General features: G+C 46.0%; 2 protein-coding genes across 3 annotated transcripts in view; one reads left to right on the top strand and one right to left on the bottom strand.

Annotated features, from left to right (window-relative positions):
- Positions 1–1,939: 1,939 nt before the first annotated feature.
- Positions 1,940–2,678, bottom strand: RNASE12 (ribonuclease A family member 12 (inactive)). The gene has a single exon (XM_023186678.2). It carries the CDS (start codon positions 2,582–2,584, stop codon positions 2,141–2,143), a length of 444 nt encoding a protein of 147 aa, XP_023042446.1. The 5' UTR covers positions 2,585–2,678; the 3' UTR covers positions 1,940–2,140.
- An 11,079-nt stretch (positions 2,679–13,757) lies between these two features.
- The window catches only part of LOC111522572, a 7,209-nt gene continuing 1,881 nt past the window's right edge, over positions 13,758–19,085 (top strand). Inside the window, exons 1-3 of one of the 2 annotated variants that reach the window (XM_023186676.1) lie at positions 13,758–13,881; positions 15,067–15,186; positions 18,500–19,085. The exon at positions 18,500–19,085 is cut by the window's right edge and continues 1,881 nt beyond it. In XM_023186676.1, coding sequence (XP_023042444.1) covers positions 15,110–15,186; positions 18,500–18,944 — 522 coding nt within the window. In that variant the 5' untranslated portion in view covers positions 13,758–13,881; positions 15,067–15,109 and the 3' untranslated portion in view covers positions 18,945–19,085. Of the gene's footprint in view, positions 13,882–14,153; positions 14,301–15,066; positions 15,187–18,499 lie in introns of those variants that run through there. The other variant, XM_023186677.1, reaches the window with a different exon arrangement.

Here is a 19,085-nt window from a genome sequence, read left to right as displayed (position 1 = left end):
GCATAAGTGCACCTTCTTCTTTGATATGACCTTGAACTAAGTCCAAATGAGCAATGAACAGCTGAAGTCTCTCAACTGAAAAGATCAGGACAGAGAGTGCTCTCCAAAGCCTGTGACCCACTCATGCCTGCTCTAGGTCACTGTATGAGTCTCTAGCTCTCACATACAGGATTGAAATGCCATAGCTCAGAATTAGCGACAACATAATCTGGCCTTTATTTGCCAATCGCCCCTTATTTCTTACCACCTCACAATACAAATTCTCCCCTCCAACAATGGCTATAATATAGCCATTTTCTATACTACCTAAGAAATAGAATTATAGACTAATAGACTTGGAAAGAACTTGAAACATTATCTAATTCAAGATCCTCGCTTTACAGGCAAGGAAACTAATGAAAAGAGAAGAAGAGGACTTCATGAAATCCCCAGAATTAGAAGCCTCTCTTTCTCTTCCTTCTCCTTCTAGCTGTAAGGATACTACGCCTATAGCTGAATGTGGGGAAACTAAGCAGTAAGTCCAATTGTAAGAACTGAAAAGAGAAAAGAGTTAGTAGTCCGGCTCAAAGTCCGCTCTGTTCCTTCTGGAGATGCAAAGAGGAGATCACTGAGCTCTGAGAGTCTCATTCCCTTCCTGGGAAATCCTTATCTGTGTCTCTCTAAAGTCTTTAAGGGAAATGGTTTCAGACCAGTCAGGCTCCTTTCTTTATTTCAAGCCAACAAGGGAGCTGCTGAACAGGAACAGATGCTCCTTGAGTTGTGTATGCTATCTTTAAAAAAGACCCTAAGAGGTGACCTCTGTTGCTTCTACAGCTAGCAGTAGGGCTAGGATTAGGCTGAGGTTAATGAGACACTCACTCTAAGACCAAAATTTAAGAGGGTGCCAAAAAACTCAATAATCAAGATAAGTAATATTTTAATGCAACAATTTTAGAAAATATTTAATTAATTGATTAACTTATCTATTTATTTTTGAGACAGAGTCTTACTCTGCTGCCCAGGCTGGAGTGCAATGGCATGATCTCGGCTCACTGCAACCTCCACCTCCCAGGTTCAAGCACTCCTCCTGTGTCAGCTTCCCAAGTAGCTGGAGTTACAGGCATGCACCACCACACCGGACCAACTTTTGTATTTTTAGTGGAGACGAGGTTTCACCATGTTAGCCAGGCTGGTCTCAAACCCTTGACCTCAAGTGATCCACCTGCCTCAGCCTCCCAAAGTGCTGGGATTACAGGTGTGAGCCAACGCACCTGGCCAGAAAATAAATTTAATGCAAAATAATCCCTGATGAGCAAATGTTAAAATTGTAAATACCAGGATCTGACCCTGCACTGCATGTTACTCATGTAACTCATCTGACTCTAATCTTAGCCTTGTCAGATTGGATCTTCACAATTTTGTGATAGATATTTTGAGCATCCAAGATTTTTGCATTAAGTTTGATTTTCTTAAAATACTGAAATCAAGGCCGGGCGTGGTGGCTCACACCTGTAATCCCAGCACTTTGAGAGGCCGAGGTGGGCGGATCACCTGAGTTCGGGAGCTTGAGACCAGCCTGACCAACATGGAGACACCCCATCTCTACTAAAAATACAAAATCAGCCGGGTGCAGTGGCACACGCCTGTGATCCCAGCTGCTTGGTAGGCTGAGGCAGGAGAATCGCTTGAACCCCGGAGGCGGAGGTTGCGGTGAGCCGAGATCACGCCATTGTACTCCAGCCTGGGCAACAAGAGCGAAACTCCGTCTCAAAAAAAGAAAAAGAAAATACTGAAATCAAATATATTCATCTAGGTTACTAGGTTTTTGGTCTTTTGGTGCCCTCTTAAATTTTGCATCTAAAGTCAGTGGCTCATTCACTTTATCTTAATCTCAGTCTTGTCTGTCATCAAACGACCCAGAGATAAGGGACAAAAAATTGAAACACATGTAGAATTTATGGTTTAATTCAATAAAGATTCTTTTATTGAAGCAGAATAAAACAATCCCAACTAAGCAATACAGGAAGGATAAATTAATTACCAGTGGCTTCCCCTTCCACTCAAGGCATTGCCCCATGTCCACGGTTCAGGTCTGCCTCAGGCACAGCCAGCTCCAGTGCCATTGAGAGAAGAGATCTCAGACCCGGGAGCTGATCTTGAGTTATTTAACATAGCCCAGGAAAGTATCTGGCCTCAAGTCATCACAAGTGACAAGAACAAACCCCTCTGTGGTGAAATAGTGGTACATGCAGGCAGGGTATCTTGTGCCCTCAGTGAGCTGACAGACTGTCATTTTGAACTTTGTCTCACTCTGAAAGCAGAAAATGGCCGAAAGGTTTTGGCAAGCTACCTTCTTGGGAGAAGTGCAAATACCATTGATTTTTCGAGGCCTCTCATGGATGAAGATGTGTTCCTTTTTACAAGTGTGGTCAGGTTCCCTGATGACTCTTTGTATGATCATGTGGTTGCAGTACCTTGCAGGAACGGGAACGTCATTCTGAGGGTAGTCCACATGCAAGTGTTCTAAGGTTGACGTCACTACTTCATCGTTCACCTCATTTTCCCAGAACAGAAGCACCAAGAAAATTATCACCATTATTATCATCAGAGGTAAGAGTGACTTCGCATCTTTGGCTTTAACTGCTGTTGAGTAAGGGAAGATAGAAAGTAGCAAAGGACAGTCAGATTCCTCCTGCTCCAACCCCTGGCTGCTCCCCCATCCTTGGAATATTTTATTTCCTTCTCTCCACTAATTAAAATCACACTGACCTTGCAAGATCCAGCTGGAGGCATAGTTCCCCAAGAAAGCCTTTTCTGACCATATCAGCTCTCAGAGTTTGGTATTGAGCAGTTCTCTAAATTATTCCTGTTGTGTTTGTTTTGTTTCTACAAGTTCTTTGACAGCATCTTTGACCACATCTCCCAGTTCTCAAATCCTTCAAAGTGCTCAACACAGAGCTGGACATATAGAAGGTGGTCAAGGTTATTCATATTGCTGAATAACCTTCTTTCCCATAATTTTCTCAACCTTAACTCCACTCAATTGCACATGATTTTAGTACCTTCTACTCATCTATTCTTCCCAGTTCCTTCCAAGTCCCTCCCTCTGTCAGTCCTGCTTGGCTCTGTGCTAGCTCCTCTCACCTGTCATTTTTCTGGTCGTTCTCACAGGTAACATAGCCTTTTGATCATGAATTTGAGAAAATCGCTTGTGTCTTGCTGGTCCCTGACAATAACTGATAGAGAGCCTGTTGAATGTGGGGAGGGCCAAAGTAGAAAAAGGGAGGGACCTGCAGAGGGTGTGCTTGGGCACCGCTGGGGAGGAAGAGAAGTTACCTTCAGCAAGAGAGTCAGGTAAGGCAGGTCCCGAATGTGTCCTCATTAAACAAGTGAGGACTTTTCAGAACATTTAGTGAAGGCCAATGTGTACCAGCCATAGTACTGTCTCCTTTCTAAATTTTCAATCAGTCCTTATGACAAATATATGAAATTTTTCATTTCATTGACAAATAAATGAGTTGCAGAAAGGTTAAGGTGGGGATGGGAAGTGAGAAGGAAAGCAAGAGTCCCATCCTGTCAGTGCCAAACACTTGAATTTCAGTTTTAGCAAGCTTCATTTCCACATGGTGTCTAGCACAGGACAAAAACAATTCCCTGGTAATAACATTAATCTTGATAAATACCTGGGCTCCTGAGGAGTATGGAGATAGTTCCCAAACTGCTGAACGGTAAAATCAATGGGAGATTTAAAAAAATATTGGCTTCCACCTTGATACATTCTGCTTTAATTCATATTGTGTGTGATCTGGGTTGGGGACTCTTAAAGGATCCCCAGGTGATTCTAATATATAGCAAAACTTCGGAACCACTGAACCATGGTATACATGGGAAACCTACATGGGAGATTCGTGGATAAGGGTTTAGTAAAAAGATAGTGGTTCAAAGTATTGAGACCAGAGAATTATTTTTGTTGCTATCACCTCCCAGTGAGTTGATATAGGAATGGGCAAATGGACTTAGTTTTACTACTTCATGCCCTGAAATCATTTCTCTTTTGGAGAGACAGGTACAAAGTCTCCTCTGTGCATATCTGTGTCCTTCTAATTGGCAGGAAGAAAATGATTGCTGAGTAAAAAATTATCTAGGAAAAACAGAATACTGGAGAAGCCTTCAAAAAACGCTTCTATGTACAAAAACGAAAGCCAAATTTCAAATTGTGAAAATGAGCAACCAGGAGAATATATTTACTTTCCAAAAATGTCCATTCTGGGTGTCCTTTCAGAACTCAAACTATCCTATTTTGGATACGTGTTACCCAATGTCACAAAGATATAAGTGCATGCTTAATTTTTGACACAATTTTCAATTAACAAAATTTGATTTTGTACATCTTGCAGAAACATTTCCAATGTACACAGAGAAGTACATCTGTGTACTGTAACACGTTCATTATTTCCTGCCAGGACTTCCAAGCAGCTGAAGTGCAGATACTTCACTAAGTGTACAAGCAGAGAAGCGATCCCTGTTACAAAGATTTTCCCCAAAGGAGGCAACTAAACCTATCCCTAGAGTATTACACTGCAAAGGAGTTGAGACTGAGTCCAAATGTTAACTAGTGTGGCAGCCTGGAAGAAAATATTTGTAATGCCTAAGACCCCATAAGGATTAGCATCTACATATAAGGAACTCCTTCCTGTCAGCCCTAAAAAGACAGGAAACCCCCGGGGAGAAAAAATTGTCAGAGAAAAGCCAATTTCAGAAGATGAAGTCAAAATGGGTAAGAAGCAATGCTCCACTTCATTAGTAATCAAAGAAATGAAAGCTAAAATAACAAAAGAAATAGTTTATAACCATCAGATTATCAAAAATGGTTATGAAGAATTAGAAAAACAGATAATATCAAGTGCTGGTAAAAACATTGCTGGGCATAAAAATTGGTGTGACAATACTAGAAAGTAATCTGGAAATGTTTGGTAAAATTAAGGGTTTTTGACCTGAGACCTTTTAATCCCACTCCTGGGTGTAGACTCTAACAAAATATCGCAGTATTGCTTCTATATCAAATTAAAACTAATTGAGAATGGGCGCAGTAGCCAATGCCTGTAATCCCAGCACTTTGGGAGGCCGAGGCAGGCATATCGATTGAGGCCAGGATTTTGAGACCAGCCTGGGCAACATGGTGAAACCCCATCTCTATAAAAACACAAAACTTACTGGGGTGTGGTGGTGTGCACGCCTGTAGTCCCAGCTACTTGGGAGGCTGAGGTGGGAGGATCACCTGAACCTAGGAGGTAGAAGCTGCAGTGAGCCAAGATTGTGCCACTGCACTCCAGCCTAGGTGACAGAGTGAGATTCTATCCCCCACCAAAAAAAAAAAAAAAAAAAAAAAGAAAGAAAGAAAGAAAAATTAAATCTAATTCTGAGTCTTTTGGCTTAGAATTAATTCTCACTGGGGAGAATTTCAACTCATGCCATTATAAAATTCCCTCTTCCTCCCCAGATTTCCAAAGGAATCTGGACAGCGTATTGTTCTTATTCCTTCTTTTTTTCTGTGGCACCCGTGGTGGCCAACGGCATTAACTAAGGGACAAACATTCTGATTCACTTCTCTGGTAAAAACACCTAGAATACAGAGTTCAGATCCAGAATCTTGACCCTTTGTTGTAGTAAGACATGACTTTTTTCAACCACCTACTATATAAAGGATTTTTGTCACCTATTGTAAGGGTCTTTTATCATTCACGTATTATTTAATTCAACATATATTTATTAAATACTACCTGTGCCAGGCACTCTTCGAGGCCCCTGGGACACACCAGTGAAAAGACAAATGTCCCTGTCCCCACTACTGGCTCTAATCAGTACCTCAATATGAAAATGGGTAATTAAAATAGAAGAACTGCACATTTATTCTGCCGTTCCTTCAGGAGCTATATTCCTGAGCAACCAAATCGCTTCCATGTGCTGTGGAAAAGCTCTTCTTTAGAGAACAATGACAACTAATAAATATGAAAAGGACAATAAAATTAGAAAATCGCCATTTTGTAATCATTAATGAAATTATTAAGCCAGGCAAAAAGCGTTTGCTGAGTGGTAAAATTATTAAAAGAGAGCCTATATAAGGCTGGGCACAGTGGCTCACGCCTGTAATCCCAGCATTTTGGGAGGCTGAAGCAGGCGGATGATGAGGTCAGGAGATCGAGATCATCCTGGCTAACATGGTGAAACCCCACCTCTATTAAAAATACAAAAAGTTAGCCGGGCGTAGTGGCAGGCGCCTGTAGTCCCAGCTACTTGGGAGGCTGAGGCAGGAGAATGGTGTGAACCCGGGAGGCGGAGCTTGCAGTGAGCCGAGATCGGGCCACTGCACTCCAACCTGGGTGACAGAGCAAGACTCCATCTCAAAAACAAAACAAAACAAAAAACAAACAAACAACACACACACACACACACACACACACAAAGAGAGGCTATGGGGAACTTTGCAATGGAAGATCTGGTTGCCACCACCCAAACAGAAGTAGAAGGTGAGTTATGATGTGCCACCTAATATGGTACTATAGCAAGTGCGCAGTACTGTTTACCCAGTAATATTGCCAAAGAATTGAGCAGATTAGTTTATTAAGCCTTAGATTTAACTTCCAGATTATAGGAAATTTAGGGAAAAGAGGCACAAGTTATATAATACTACAAGAAAGCAATAAGACAGGTCCAGATTATGTGATATTCTACCAGTTTCTTCACAAAGTCTATCATACAAAAACAAAGAGGGATAAAGTGTTACAGATTAAAAGAATATTCAGATTTTGAATCTCACTTGAATGTGAATATGGACTGGGCATTAGATTATGTTAAGAACATAATTTTGGCCGGGCGCGGTGGCTCAAGCCTGTAATCCCAGCACTTTGGGAGGCCGAGACGGGCGGATCACAAGGTCAGGAGATCGAGACCATCCTGGCTAACACGGTGAAACCCCGTCTCTACTAAAATACAAAAAATTAGCCGGGCGTGTTGGTGGGCGCCTGTAGTCCCAGCTACTCGGGAGGCTGAGGCAGGAGAATGGCGTGAACCCAGGAGGCGGAGCTTGCAGTGAGCTGAGATCCGGCCACTGCACTCCAGCCTGGGCGACAGAGCGAGACTCTGTCTCAAAAAAAAAAAAAAAAAAAAGAACATAATTTTACTTTTATAAGATATAATAATTATAATTATGTAGAAAATGTCTTTATTTTTTGGAGATAATATTCAAAAGTTCTAAGAGTGAAATAACATGATATCAAGTATTTTCTTCCAAGAAATAAAGAGAAAAGAAAGGAAGGAAGAAAAAGGAAGGAGGAAAACTGGAAGAGAGAAAAAAAATCAATGTGGCAAATTTTTCATAATTGTTGCTTTAAGGAGGAAAAGTGTAATAGCATCTATTATTCTATTCTTTTTTTTTTTTTTTTTTTTTTTTTGAGACGGAGTCTCGCTCTGTGCCCCAGGCTGGAGTGCAGTGGCGCAATCTCAGCTCACTGCAAGCTCCGCCTCCCAGGTTCACGCCATTCTCCTGCCTCAGCCTCCTGAGTAGCTGGACTACAGGCGCCCGCCACCGCGCCCGGCTAATTTTTTGTATTTTTAGTAGAGACGGGGTTTCACCGTGTTAGCCAGGATGGTCTCGATCCCCTGACCTCGTGATCCGCCCGTCTCGGCCTCCCAAAGTGCTGGGATTATAGGCGTGAGCCACCGTGCCCAGCTTATTATTCTATTCTTTCTACTTTTGTGTATATTCGCAAATAAATATTTTCTAAAACTTAAATTCCTGCTCTCATGGAATTTACATCTGGTGGAAGGAGATAGACAATGAAAAATAAATATGATCAATACTTTAGTGTTTTAGAGGATAGTAAGTACTGTGCACTTTTTTTTTTTTTTGAGGCAGAGTCTCACTCTGTTGCCCAGGCTGGAGTGTAGTAGCACAATCTCGGCTCACTGCAACCTCAGCCTCCCAGGCTCAAGCAATTCTCATGCCTCAGCCTCCTGAGTAGCTGGAATCACAGATATGCATAACTATGCTTGGCTAATTTTTGTATTTTTGTAGAGATGGGGTTTAGCTATGTTGCCCAGGCTGGTCTGGAACTCTTGGATTCAAGCAAGTCACACATCTCGGTCTCCCAAAGTGCTGGGATTTCAGGCGTGAGCGACTGCACCCAGCTGGTGTTGTGCAAATTTAAATAGGATGATCAGAGTAGTCCTAGCCGTTGTAGGTTTTCCCTTTCTGCCTTTCTGACCAAGTGCTAATACTGTTTGAGAATCTACCAGTTCCCCATATAACCATGAGCTTCAAGGGAACCTGCTGGGGATCTGGGTGTGAATCTGCTGGGCCCTGAATCAATCAAGGTAATCCCATTCATGTGGGGCCAGTGAGAAGGAAAGGATGCACAGCTGGAAGCTTCTGGGAAGAGTGCACAGGGTGAGGATAAGCTGTTGTAACAAAGACATCATCAGGCTGGGCGCAGTGGCTCACACCTGTAATCCCAGCATTTTGGGAGGCCGAGGCAGGTGGATCACTTGAGGTCAGGAGTTGGAGACCAGCCTGGCCAACAGGGTGAAACCCTGTCTCTACTAAAAATACAAAAATTAGCCAGGCATGGTGGCGTGTGCCTGTAATCCCAGGTACTCCGGAGGCCAAGGCAGGAGAATCACTTGAACCCAGGAGGCGGAGGTTGCAGTGAGCCAGGATTGTGCCACTGCACTCCAGCCTGGGCAACAGAGTGAGGCTCCATCTCAAAAAAACAAAAACAAAAACAAAACAAGAAAACAAAGCCATCATCAGTAATCCAGTGACTTAAAGAAGTTACAAGGTGATTTCTTCTTGGCTTAACAGTTCAAGGTGAGCACTTCAGATTCCGTTCACACCATCATGCAGAAACTCAGAATTATTCATATATACTTTTCTGAAAACATAAAACACTTTAGGAAAATATTAAGGACTAATTCAACTATATTATGGAGTGGAAACCTACCAGGTTATCTACTCAGACTTTTTTTTTTAATTTAGATTTTTATTTTTAATTGACAAATAATAATTGTATATATTTATGAGGTTCAATGTGAAGTTTTGATATATATAGTACATTGTGGAATGTTATATCAAGCAAATTAACATATCCATTACTTTTTTAATAGTGCAGAGCCTTTTTTAATAGTGAGAACATTTAAAACCTACTCTTTGAATGCTTTTGAAATCTACAAAATGGCAGCATGGCCCAGGAGTGTGACTGGCGGTGAAGGAGCTGGGAAGACCTTGGATGCAGGAAGGTCATTTAAAGCAAAAGGTGCTCCCCTAACTCCACGATTTTTCTGGGCTTTTCCTACTTCTCTATCACCCAGAAGCTACCTTTGAGCACCTCTCTTAAGACTAAAAGGTTGAAAGTGCCTCTGAATTGGAACCCGATTTCTTTCCTTTTCTGTTTATTTTCACTTAGGAGCCCCCTGAACCGTTTTCATCTCCTACTCAGGTGATGAAAAGAGTCAGATGATATCCTGAGTTTCTAGCAGTGGAAGTAGGCCTTGCTCATGAGGAAATCTAGGCTGGTTCACACACACTCTTAGTCACCCAATGTAAGTTCACATATTGAGAAATATTTCTAAGAGCAATGCAAAGGCCGTGGGACTTTATCAATCCCTCCAGGAACCCTTTCTTAAACTAACCACCCATCTCTCTTCCTTGAGTGTCTACAAGAAGCTTTTCTGTGGTTCCAGCACATAACTTCCTATGTGGTGCTACAGGAGATTTATCTGGCCTTCTCCTTACATGGTGCGGGCCTCTGGAGAGCAAGAGGAATGTGCTTGTTCTCTCTAGCACACTGCCTGGTATTTCTGAAGAGATCAAAAAATGTTTGTGGAGTGGATGAATGGGTGAAAGATGTCAGATGTTTCCCCTCTTCTGCCAGTGAGTAGTGATGTGATCATGGGAAAGTCATGTCACTGCTCAGGGTCTGCATTGCTTCAGCTCTAAAATGGGGGTAATAAAAAAGAATAAAGGAAGAATTTGACTATTTATAAGGTCTTACTCTGCTTTTACAAACTAAAGTTCTGAGCTAAATTAAAATGAACTCAATGACTGTTCTCCTAAGATGACAATGCTCTGGCTACAAGTTTTATTTTCCCCCACCCTGAAGGAATATGAGGTGGTCTCCGCCTCCCAGCCTGGAGTGCAGGGGAGCAGTAGCAACTGGGAGCTGGAACCTGAGTAGCAGACCCTGAAGTGGGAGCTCTGACTCAGGAGTGTGGTGGAGCAGTTCTGTGAACTCGCCTAAGAATTGGCATTCAGTCGAAGGGACACCTTCCTAAATCGGGAACACTTACTACTGGGGAAAAAAGGCACGAGACACCCCAACTCTGGAGGGTTCATTGTCTACTTTTGGCAATTGCAGAGCTGTTTTCTTGACAAGGTGTGAAATGAAGGATTTGTGCGGTACCCTCATAAGTCCCTGGGCACTATTCCAAACTCCGTCCTACTACCTCACCTGTCCCCTTGTCCAGGTGAAGTAGACAGACTGGGGCCTGTACGTGTCCAGAACAAGCTGCTCCTGATCACGGGCAGGACATGTTCTGACGAAGCCATCCATCTCAGCCCTGCAGTGATAGCCCTGTACTATGCACATGGGAGGTCCTGTTCTCCCTTGTGGAAAAACAAGTCATTTTTTGCTTTATAACTTTCCTTGTGTCTCTGAAATGATTGCCACCAGGCAGTAGCCCAAGGAAGACCAGGCTAAGGAAAAGTTGCCTAAGCCTGTCTTTCTAACAGCTTCTGGGTAGGACCCTGCCTTCTGTTTTCCACTTCTGAGAATGCTTTGATCACAGCTTATCTGGCTTCTCCTGTGTGTCCCCAGGCTAAGCCCTCAACAGTTCCCTTTGAATTCTCCTTGAGGAAGGACCATTAACCAGCCTTCCCATATGGCACCTCCCGGCTTGAAATAACATAATTGTCCCCTGACCCCAAATAATCACGAAGGCCCTAAAGAACCCAGATGTGGTAAAAACAGAAACTCCCACGGTAAAACCCCGCCTCTATTAAAAATACAAAAAATTAGCAGGTGTGGTGCCGTGCGCCTGTAGTCCCAACTACTCAGGAGGCTGAGGCAGGAGAATCACTTGAACCCGGGAGGTGGAGGTTGCAGTGAGCCAAGATTGTGCTACTGCACTCCAGCCTGGATGACAGAGTGAGACTCTGTCTCAAAAAAAAACAAAAAAACCCAGAAACTCCCTTTTCATAACACCTAACTAGAGCAGAATAAGCAGTGAGCTGAGAGTTGTGAAAGCTGGATTCCAGGCTTGACACAGGCCCTGCCACTAACTAGCTCTGTGACCCAGAGCTTCATTCCATGGGTCTCACTGGCCTCCTTTGAAAGTGGCCGGGAGTTGGCAGAATTGGTGAGATGGAGGAGGTGAAAACAACTCACAGTTTTAGAGGTGAAAAAGCACCTCAGACTACACCATTGTCTGAAGCAGGGCTCTATGCTTGTGTATTGGAAAGCTGAACTGTGGCTCCCAGGGGCTCAGCCACGTTTCCAGCAGCTTGTTCTGGACACGTACAGGCCCCAGTCTGTCTACTTCACCTGGACAAGGGAACAGGTGAGGTAGTAGTAGGGGGTTTGGAATAGTGCCCAGGGGCTTATGAGGGTGCCATACAAATCCTTCATTTCACACCTTGTCAACCCTACTGCACCACAGTAATCATTTTAAAACACAAATCCAGTTATGTGATATCCACTTTCTCCATCTAAAATGTGTCAATGGCTTTCATTAGTCTTAAGGTAATGACCACAGTCCTCACCTCTGCCTACCAGGCCTTGCATAGATGGCCTCTCCTCAAACCGCTCTCTCTCCATCTTCTATTCCTGCCATGCACTCCTCTTTCTAGTTCCTTCAACTCTTTGGGCTTTCTTCCAACTCAAGGTTTTTGTTTGTTTGTTGTTGTTCTTGTTGTTTGTTGTTTTGAGATGATGTCTTGCTTTATTGCCCAGGCTGGAGTGCAGTGGTGCCATCTCAGCTCACTGCAACCTCTGCCTCCTCAGATCAAGCGATCCTCCTGCCTCAGCCTCCCAAGTAGCTGGGATTTCAAGCGTGCACCACCATGCCTGGCTAATTTTTGTATTTTCAGTAGAGACAAGGTTTCACCATGTTGGCTAGGCTAGTCTCAAACTCCTGTCCTCAAGTGATCCTCCTGCCTCGGCCTCCCAAAAGTGCTGGGATTACAGGCGTGAGCCACTAGGCCCAGCCCAACTCAAGGTGATTTTTTTTTTTTTTTATTGTTGTTGTTGGTTCCACTAAAGGAACCGTCAAAAAGATGAATGAGCTTTATAAAGAAAAGCTCTCTGATATTATGAAGAGCAAAATATAGCTCTTTTTGGCTATGAAAATATATTATTTCATGTATTCAATATTTATTGAGCAAATAGTTGTTGAACATGTATTGTATTCCAGGCACTGTGCTTAGAACAGAGATTTCTACAGGAAAGCAGACACATGTTGTCTCTGCCCTCATGAAACAGACAATTTTTTAAAGCTAAGAAATATAATAAATATATTATGTTACTGATAAGGACCACAAGGGAAATTGCAGGGTTTTATGCAAGCAAAACAGACTACTTCACTTATTCTGGGTTTTCTGGGAAGGCTTGTCTAAGGAAACGAAGGACGCATAGGTTCACCAGGCAGAATGGGGAAGGTGAGTGGAGTAAGGAACGCTCCATAGTAAGAGAACCAGACTATGGCGGCAGCATGAGCTCTAGTACCCGGTGGCAGAGGTGCTGCTTGGATGGGTCCCAGTGGAAACATGGGAGGCAGTGAACAGATCTCCCGCGAGTGTGAAGAAGGCACTGAAGCAATTGGAAGCTCACAGCACCAAGAAGGGATACACCTTCGCCAGCAGAGTTGGATGGGCATTTCTGACTGTAGTACCTGAAGTAAACGCTCAGTACCTGCTGGACAGGGCACAGCTAAAGGACCTTCAGGCATAAGTTGGGTTCCTGGGGGCCCAAATGCACAGCTTGGAGCAAAACCTGGGGGTAAAGGACCTCCAGGTGCAAGCAGGGCACTTAGAGGCTCAGATAAACAGCCTGGAGCAGGAGCTGGAAACAGCTGTTGGCATGACCTTGAGCCCGTCCTCTAGGCGGGACACTCCCGCTTGGTCTGATCCTGAGGAGGAGGCTTCTGCTGCTGCGGACTTGTCCTGTGATCCATCAGAAGGCAGAACACGAGCAGCTGATGGGACCCGAGGGGAGAGCCCAGTGGCCCCCCCACAGTGGTGGAATACACCTCTTATAGTGCTTATACTCCCACTGAGTTGCAGGAGTTAGGTAAGCAATGCAGGGAGCACTCAGCGGAGCCCCTCCCTGCCTGTCTACCCCATTTTGGGGATGAGGGGGCTGACAGCATTTCTCGCTCTGCCTCCGAGATGGAGAAGCTGGCTTCTATCATAATCACCCCTCGCCTCATTAGTGGCTGCAGCTGTGCCGGCAGTTGGCACAAGGGCAAGGTGAACACATGTTAATCAAGTGGCTGATGGCCGCCATATGGACTGTTAGGAATGATGCCGGAGAGATACCGGAAATTGTGAGTAAATGGCCATCATATGCTGATTTGGTACAGGTATCCCTGGGGATGGGTATGCGGCAGGCTATGTTTGATCTAAATACCTAGAGGCTAGATGATGAACATTTTATCTCCCAAATGAGGGATCCTGTGCTGGGCTGGCAGCCTCCGAGTGCTTTTGGCTCTCTAGCTGCTGTTCTTACTCCATATGTGGGGTGCCGCATAGAGGAAGTGACTACTGCTATGGCAGCCCTCGAGGAGGCGGAAGGCCATCAGCGGGACTGGGGAATCCGCGCCATAAAGAAGGGGAAGATACCCCCTGCACAGGTAACCACCCCGCGAAATAAAAAGGGACCCCAGCGGGTGACCCGTATGCAGATGTGGATGGATTTACTTGCAGCTGGGCTTGCTGGGAAGAAACTGACAGGAAACCCAATGGAATGCTGCTGGCTCTGTGGAGGCAATTGTCCCCCCAGCAGCAATTACGGAAAATACCGGAGCGGGCAAAATACTGTTGCTCAACCCAGCCCCTCCCGGACACGGCAGCTCAAGGACTATTTGCAGACGGGTGAAGAGACCGGTCTCTTCCTGTTTGATTAGGGCTGAAGTGCTTGGCTTGGTGGGGGGACCGGATGACTGGCGGCCTCATGTGAAACTGGCAATCCACTAATCCTCCACCAATGTACAGCAGGTCCTAGCACTGGTAGATACTGGTGCAGACTGCAGTCTTGTTTATGGGAACACAGGTAAGTTTCCGGGAAAAGCTGCATTCATTGATGGTTATGGGGGACAGTCAGTGAAAGTGAAACCTGTGTCTCTGGATCTTGGCTTCCAGCCTGTACACTATCTATGTTTCTCCTATACCTGAATATATTCTGGGGGTGGACATTTTGCATGGTCTGGACTTACACACCATGGCCAGAGAATTCAGACTCCAGGTTCATGTAGTAAGGCCGGTACTGTGTGGGCTTATACACGTCACCAGCCCCAAGTTCTGCCACAACCCCAACAGGTTATCTCCATTCGTCAATACCATTTGTCAGAGGGGCATACAGAGACAACTGAGATGATTAAGAAGTTAGAGGAGGTGCAAATAGTGTGTGACATCCATACCCCCTACAGTTCCCTGGTATGTCCAGTCGGAAAGCCTAATGGGACTTGGAGGATGAGAGTGGATTACCAGGAGTGAATAAGGTGACATCCCCTCTGCATGCAGCTATACCATGGATTTGAGGGACTACCTGACAATGGAACTGGGACAGTACCACTTTGTAGTGGTCTTAGCTAATGGATTCTTCTCCATCGACATTGCTCCAGAGAGCCAGAAATAGTTGGTCTTCACATGGGAAGGGTGACAATGGACTTTCACTGTGCTGCCACAGGGCTATGTGCATAGCCCCACCATTTGTCATGGTCTTGTTGCCATGGACTTAGATGCCTGGAAATGTCCAAAAGGGGTCTGTCTGTTTCATTACATTGATGATACCATGTTAACCTCTGATTCTCTTGCAGATTAAGAAGCAGCAGTGGCCCTCTTGCGGCAAGAGTTGGCAGCATGCGGTTGGTATGTCAACGAATCCAAGGTCCAAGGGCCCAGATTGTCTGCCAAATTCTTGGGAGTTGTTTGATCAGGTAAGACAAACGCCATACCAGAGGCTGTCATTGATAAAATCCAGGCATGCCTCCGACCCACCACGGTGAGGCAACTGCAGGCTGTTGTGGGCCTCTTGGGGTATTGGCAGGTATTTGTGCCCCATTTGACTCAAATGATAAAACTGTTGTACCAGTTAACAAAAAAAGGGGGCTGGCCGGGCGCGGTGGCTCAAGCCTGTAATCCCAGCACTTTGGGAGGCCGAGACGGGCGGATCACGAGGTCAGGAGATCGAGACCATCCTGGCTAACACGGTGAAACCCCGTCTCTTCTAAAAAATACAAAAAAACTAGCCGGGCGAGGTGGCGGGCGCCTGTAGTCCCAGCTACTGGGAGGCTGAGGCAGGAGAATGGCGTTAACCCGGGAGGCGGAGCTTGCAGTGAGCTGAGATCCAGACACTGCACTCCAGCCTGGGCAACAGAGCGAGACTCCGTCTCAAAAAAAAAAAAAAAAAGGGGGGGCTACCTGGGATTGGGATGATGAGGCTGAAACAGGCTTTCCGACTGCCAAGCAGGCCATTCAGCAAGCACGGGACTTACAAGGAATTGATCAGGGGTGTCCATTTGAACTTGATGTACATGTAGCCACAGATGGTTTCGGCTGGGCCTACGGCAGCACACAGAGCACTTTAGAATGCCAATAGGTTTTTGGTCCCAGCTGTGGAAGGGAGCTGAGCTCCGGTATTTACTGATAGAGAAGCATTTAGCTGCTGTCTATGCTGCTGTTCAGGCCTGTGAGAGCTTGACAGGAAGGGTTGCAGTCACTGTGTGGATGACTTACCCAATAGCAGGGTGGGTGCATTCATGGGTAACAACCCCCCAGACTGGGGCAGCACAGACATCCACATTAGCAAAGCGGGGTGCCTTAGAACAGCAGAGTATACTAAGTACAAGTCTATTAGCAGCAGAGTTACAAGAGGTTTTAGGGCCTGTAGTCCTAATGCAAGATAAGGCCATGGGACCTGAGGCACCCCAGACCTTGAGCCATCACCATTTAAAGAAGGGCGCCCTCCCATTCCTGATGAGGCACGGTATACAGATGGGTCCAGCCGGGGTGCTACTGCTGCCTGGACTGCTGTAGCAGTCCAGCCTAGCACCGATACCATATGGTTTGATAACGGGTGCGGACAAAGCAGCCAAAGGGCTGAACTTAGAGTGGTGTGGACGGTGATTACTAAGAAGGAGTCGCCTATAGTACTTTGCACCAATAGCTGAGCAGTCTGTCGAGGTTTAACTTTGTGGTTGACTACCTGGAAGTTACAGAATTGGCTTGTAGGCCATCGGCCCATTTGGGGCCAAACCACATGGAACGACCTCTGGGAAATAGGTCATCAGAAAGATGTAACTGTCTATCGTGTGTCAGGTCACATGTCTTTGGCCACCTCCGGTAATGATGAGGCAGATGCCTTGGCCAGGGTCTGATGGTGAGAGTCAGCACCTACACAAGATGTAGCCTTGTGGCTACATAGGAAACTGGGACATGCAGGGAGTAAATGAATGCAACAGGTCAGTAGGCACTGGAGTCTGTCTTTGCCGTTGCAGGACATTTTGGAGTCCTGCTGGAAGTGCCCAGCGTGTGCTCAGGCATACCCTAAAAGGAGGCACTGCCCAGTGTAACACAGCAACTAGGCCAGATGCCCTTAACCAGATGGGAAATAGATTCCACTGGGCCACTGCCAAAATCACAGGGCTCCACATATGCCTGTAGATACAGCCACTGGCGTGTTGTTTGCCTACCCTCGCAGGCAACACACCATTTGAGCCCTGCAACACTTATGTGCCTTATATGGCTGTCCCCTGGCTGTTGAAAGTGATAGAACACATTTCACTGGACAGCAGGGACAACAGTGGGCACAGGAGATGGACATACAATGGGGATTTCATGTTTCTTATAACCCACAAGCCACTGGCATGATTGAGCAATATAACGGACTCCTGAAGAATGGGTTACAGTTGCATGTTGCTCCCCCATCTTTGCAGGGCTGGAGTTCCAACTACTTACAAGGAATTGATCAGGGGCGCCCATCCAGACCTCATGTACATGTGACTACAGATGGTTTCAGCTGGGACCTATGGCAGCGCATGGAGCACTTTACACCAATAGGTTTTTGGTCCCAGCTGTGGAAGGGAGCTGAGCTCCAGTATTCACTGATAGAGAAGCATTTAGCTGCTGTATATGTTGCTCTTCAGGCCTGTGAGAGCTTGACAGAATGGGCTGCGGTCGCTGTGCGGAACGACTTACCCAATAGCAGCGTGGGTGCATTCATGGGTAACAACCCCCCATACTAGGGCAGCACAGACATCCACACCCAGGTTGGACCGATTACTTGCAAGGAATTGATCAGGGGCCAGTGCAACACATTTGCCATCTGGTTAAGGGCATCTGCCCTACCATCACTTAAAATTTTGTGTTAAAATTTTGAACGAGCGACCACGAAAAGGTGGCCCAGCCCTGGTGGAGACACTGTTACCCTGGGCCACCATCCCCATCCAGCTACAGATACACACCAAGGATGCCCTCCTCCGACCAGGTGTGGGGACAAATGCCTGCCCCAACGCCCCTGAAGGCAGGAGAACAGAAAAGCTGGTGTTGGCCATGGACCCTCCAAGCCCCCCATTGCAAATGGTTAGCTATTGTAGCCCCCTGGGGGGAGCATCTGCAGTATGACTTACATGTGACTTCTTGGGTATTTAATGTGTGACCTCCACAATTGACCATTCATAGGGGAACAGCCAGGGAAGGGACCCTCCTATATATGTACTGTCTATGTGGCCTATTTTGAGCTCCCTGTGACTTTGGCTTGGGTACAAGCCCCAAAAGAACCATGGGGAGCTGAGAAGGTGTGGTATCATCACTCAGGGCAGAAGCCCTTGGCAGCTGCATTGCTACCCAGAGAAGAAAAGTTAGCCTGTATTGGCCGGGCGCGGTAGCTCATGCCTGTAATCCCAGCACTGTGGGAGGCTGAGGCGTGCGGATCACCTGAGGTTAGGAGTTCGAGACCAGCTTGACCAACATGGTGAAACTCCGTCTCTACTAAAAATACAAAAAATTAGCCACGGGTGGTGGCGCATGTCTGTAATCCCAGCTACTTGGGAAGCTGAGACAGGAGAATTGCTTGAACCCAGGAGTTGGAGGTTGCAGTGAGCCAAGCTCGTGCCACTGCATTCCGGCCTCAGCAACAGAGTGAGACTCTGTCCCAAATAAACAAAACAAAAGAAAAGTTAGCCTGTATTTTGCCTGAGGGACGTGATCTACCCGTTAATACCTGTGCCTGCTTTGTTGTTCTGGCTATAGGCTGACATGCTCCCATAGCACTATGGACTGGGCCCACACCTACGCTGATGTGACCAATGTCTCCAACTGTTGGATCTGCTCCACCCTTCCAGCAGCAGCTGCAAACAGTTTGCCCTGGAACGTGTATCCTGCTTCTGTGAAGAACTGGACCTGGCTAGAAGCTTGGGGTCCCACGGACAATGGGTGGGATGCCACAGGGCGGGCTTTGGATAGAGGACATCACAAAACCCATGGCAAACCTGCCCCCTGGCTGACTCCTAGTGTCCATGATGGATGGGGCTGGCTAATGGGAGAACACGTGGTGCCCCCATTGCAGGTATCACAATGTATAGAGCAGCACTGGGGTAAAGTCACTGTGGGATGGTTGCCTACTGAGGTTTGTGCAAATGTAACATGTGTCACCTCACCAAGGGTGTGGTGGAACAAGCGGCCTTACCAAGGCTAGGCCCGCATGGACTATGTGCCCCCAGGGAGTTTATGGGTCTGTGGGGACACACGATGGCCATATTAGCCAGCCAATTGGACTGGACATTGTACCTGGGGTTGGCCCTATGTGCCTGCCACTGTGCTTCCCACATTGACTAGT

The sequence above is a fragment of the Piliocolobus tephrosceles genome, chromosome 6, assembly GCF_002776525.5.
Source record: "Piliocolobus tephrosceles isolate RC106 chromosome 6, ASM277652v3, whole genome shotgun sequence".
Taxonomy (NCBI): domain Eukaryota; kingdom Metazoa; phylum Chordata; class Mammalia; order Primates; family Cercopithecidae; genus Piliocolobus; species Piliocolobus tephrosceles.
Note: the sequence above shows the minus strand (reverse complement) of the source record. Positions and strands in the feature narration are given on the sequence as shown.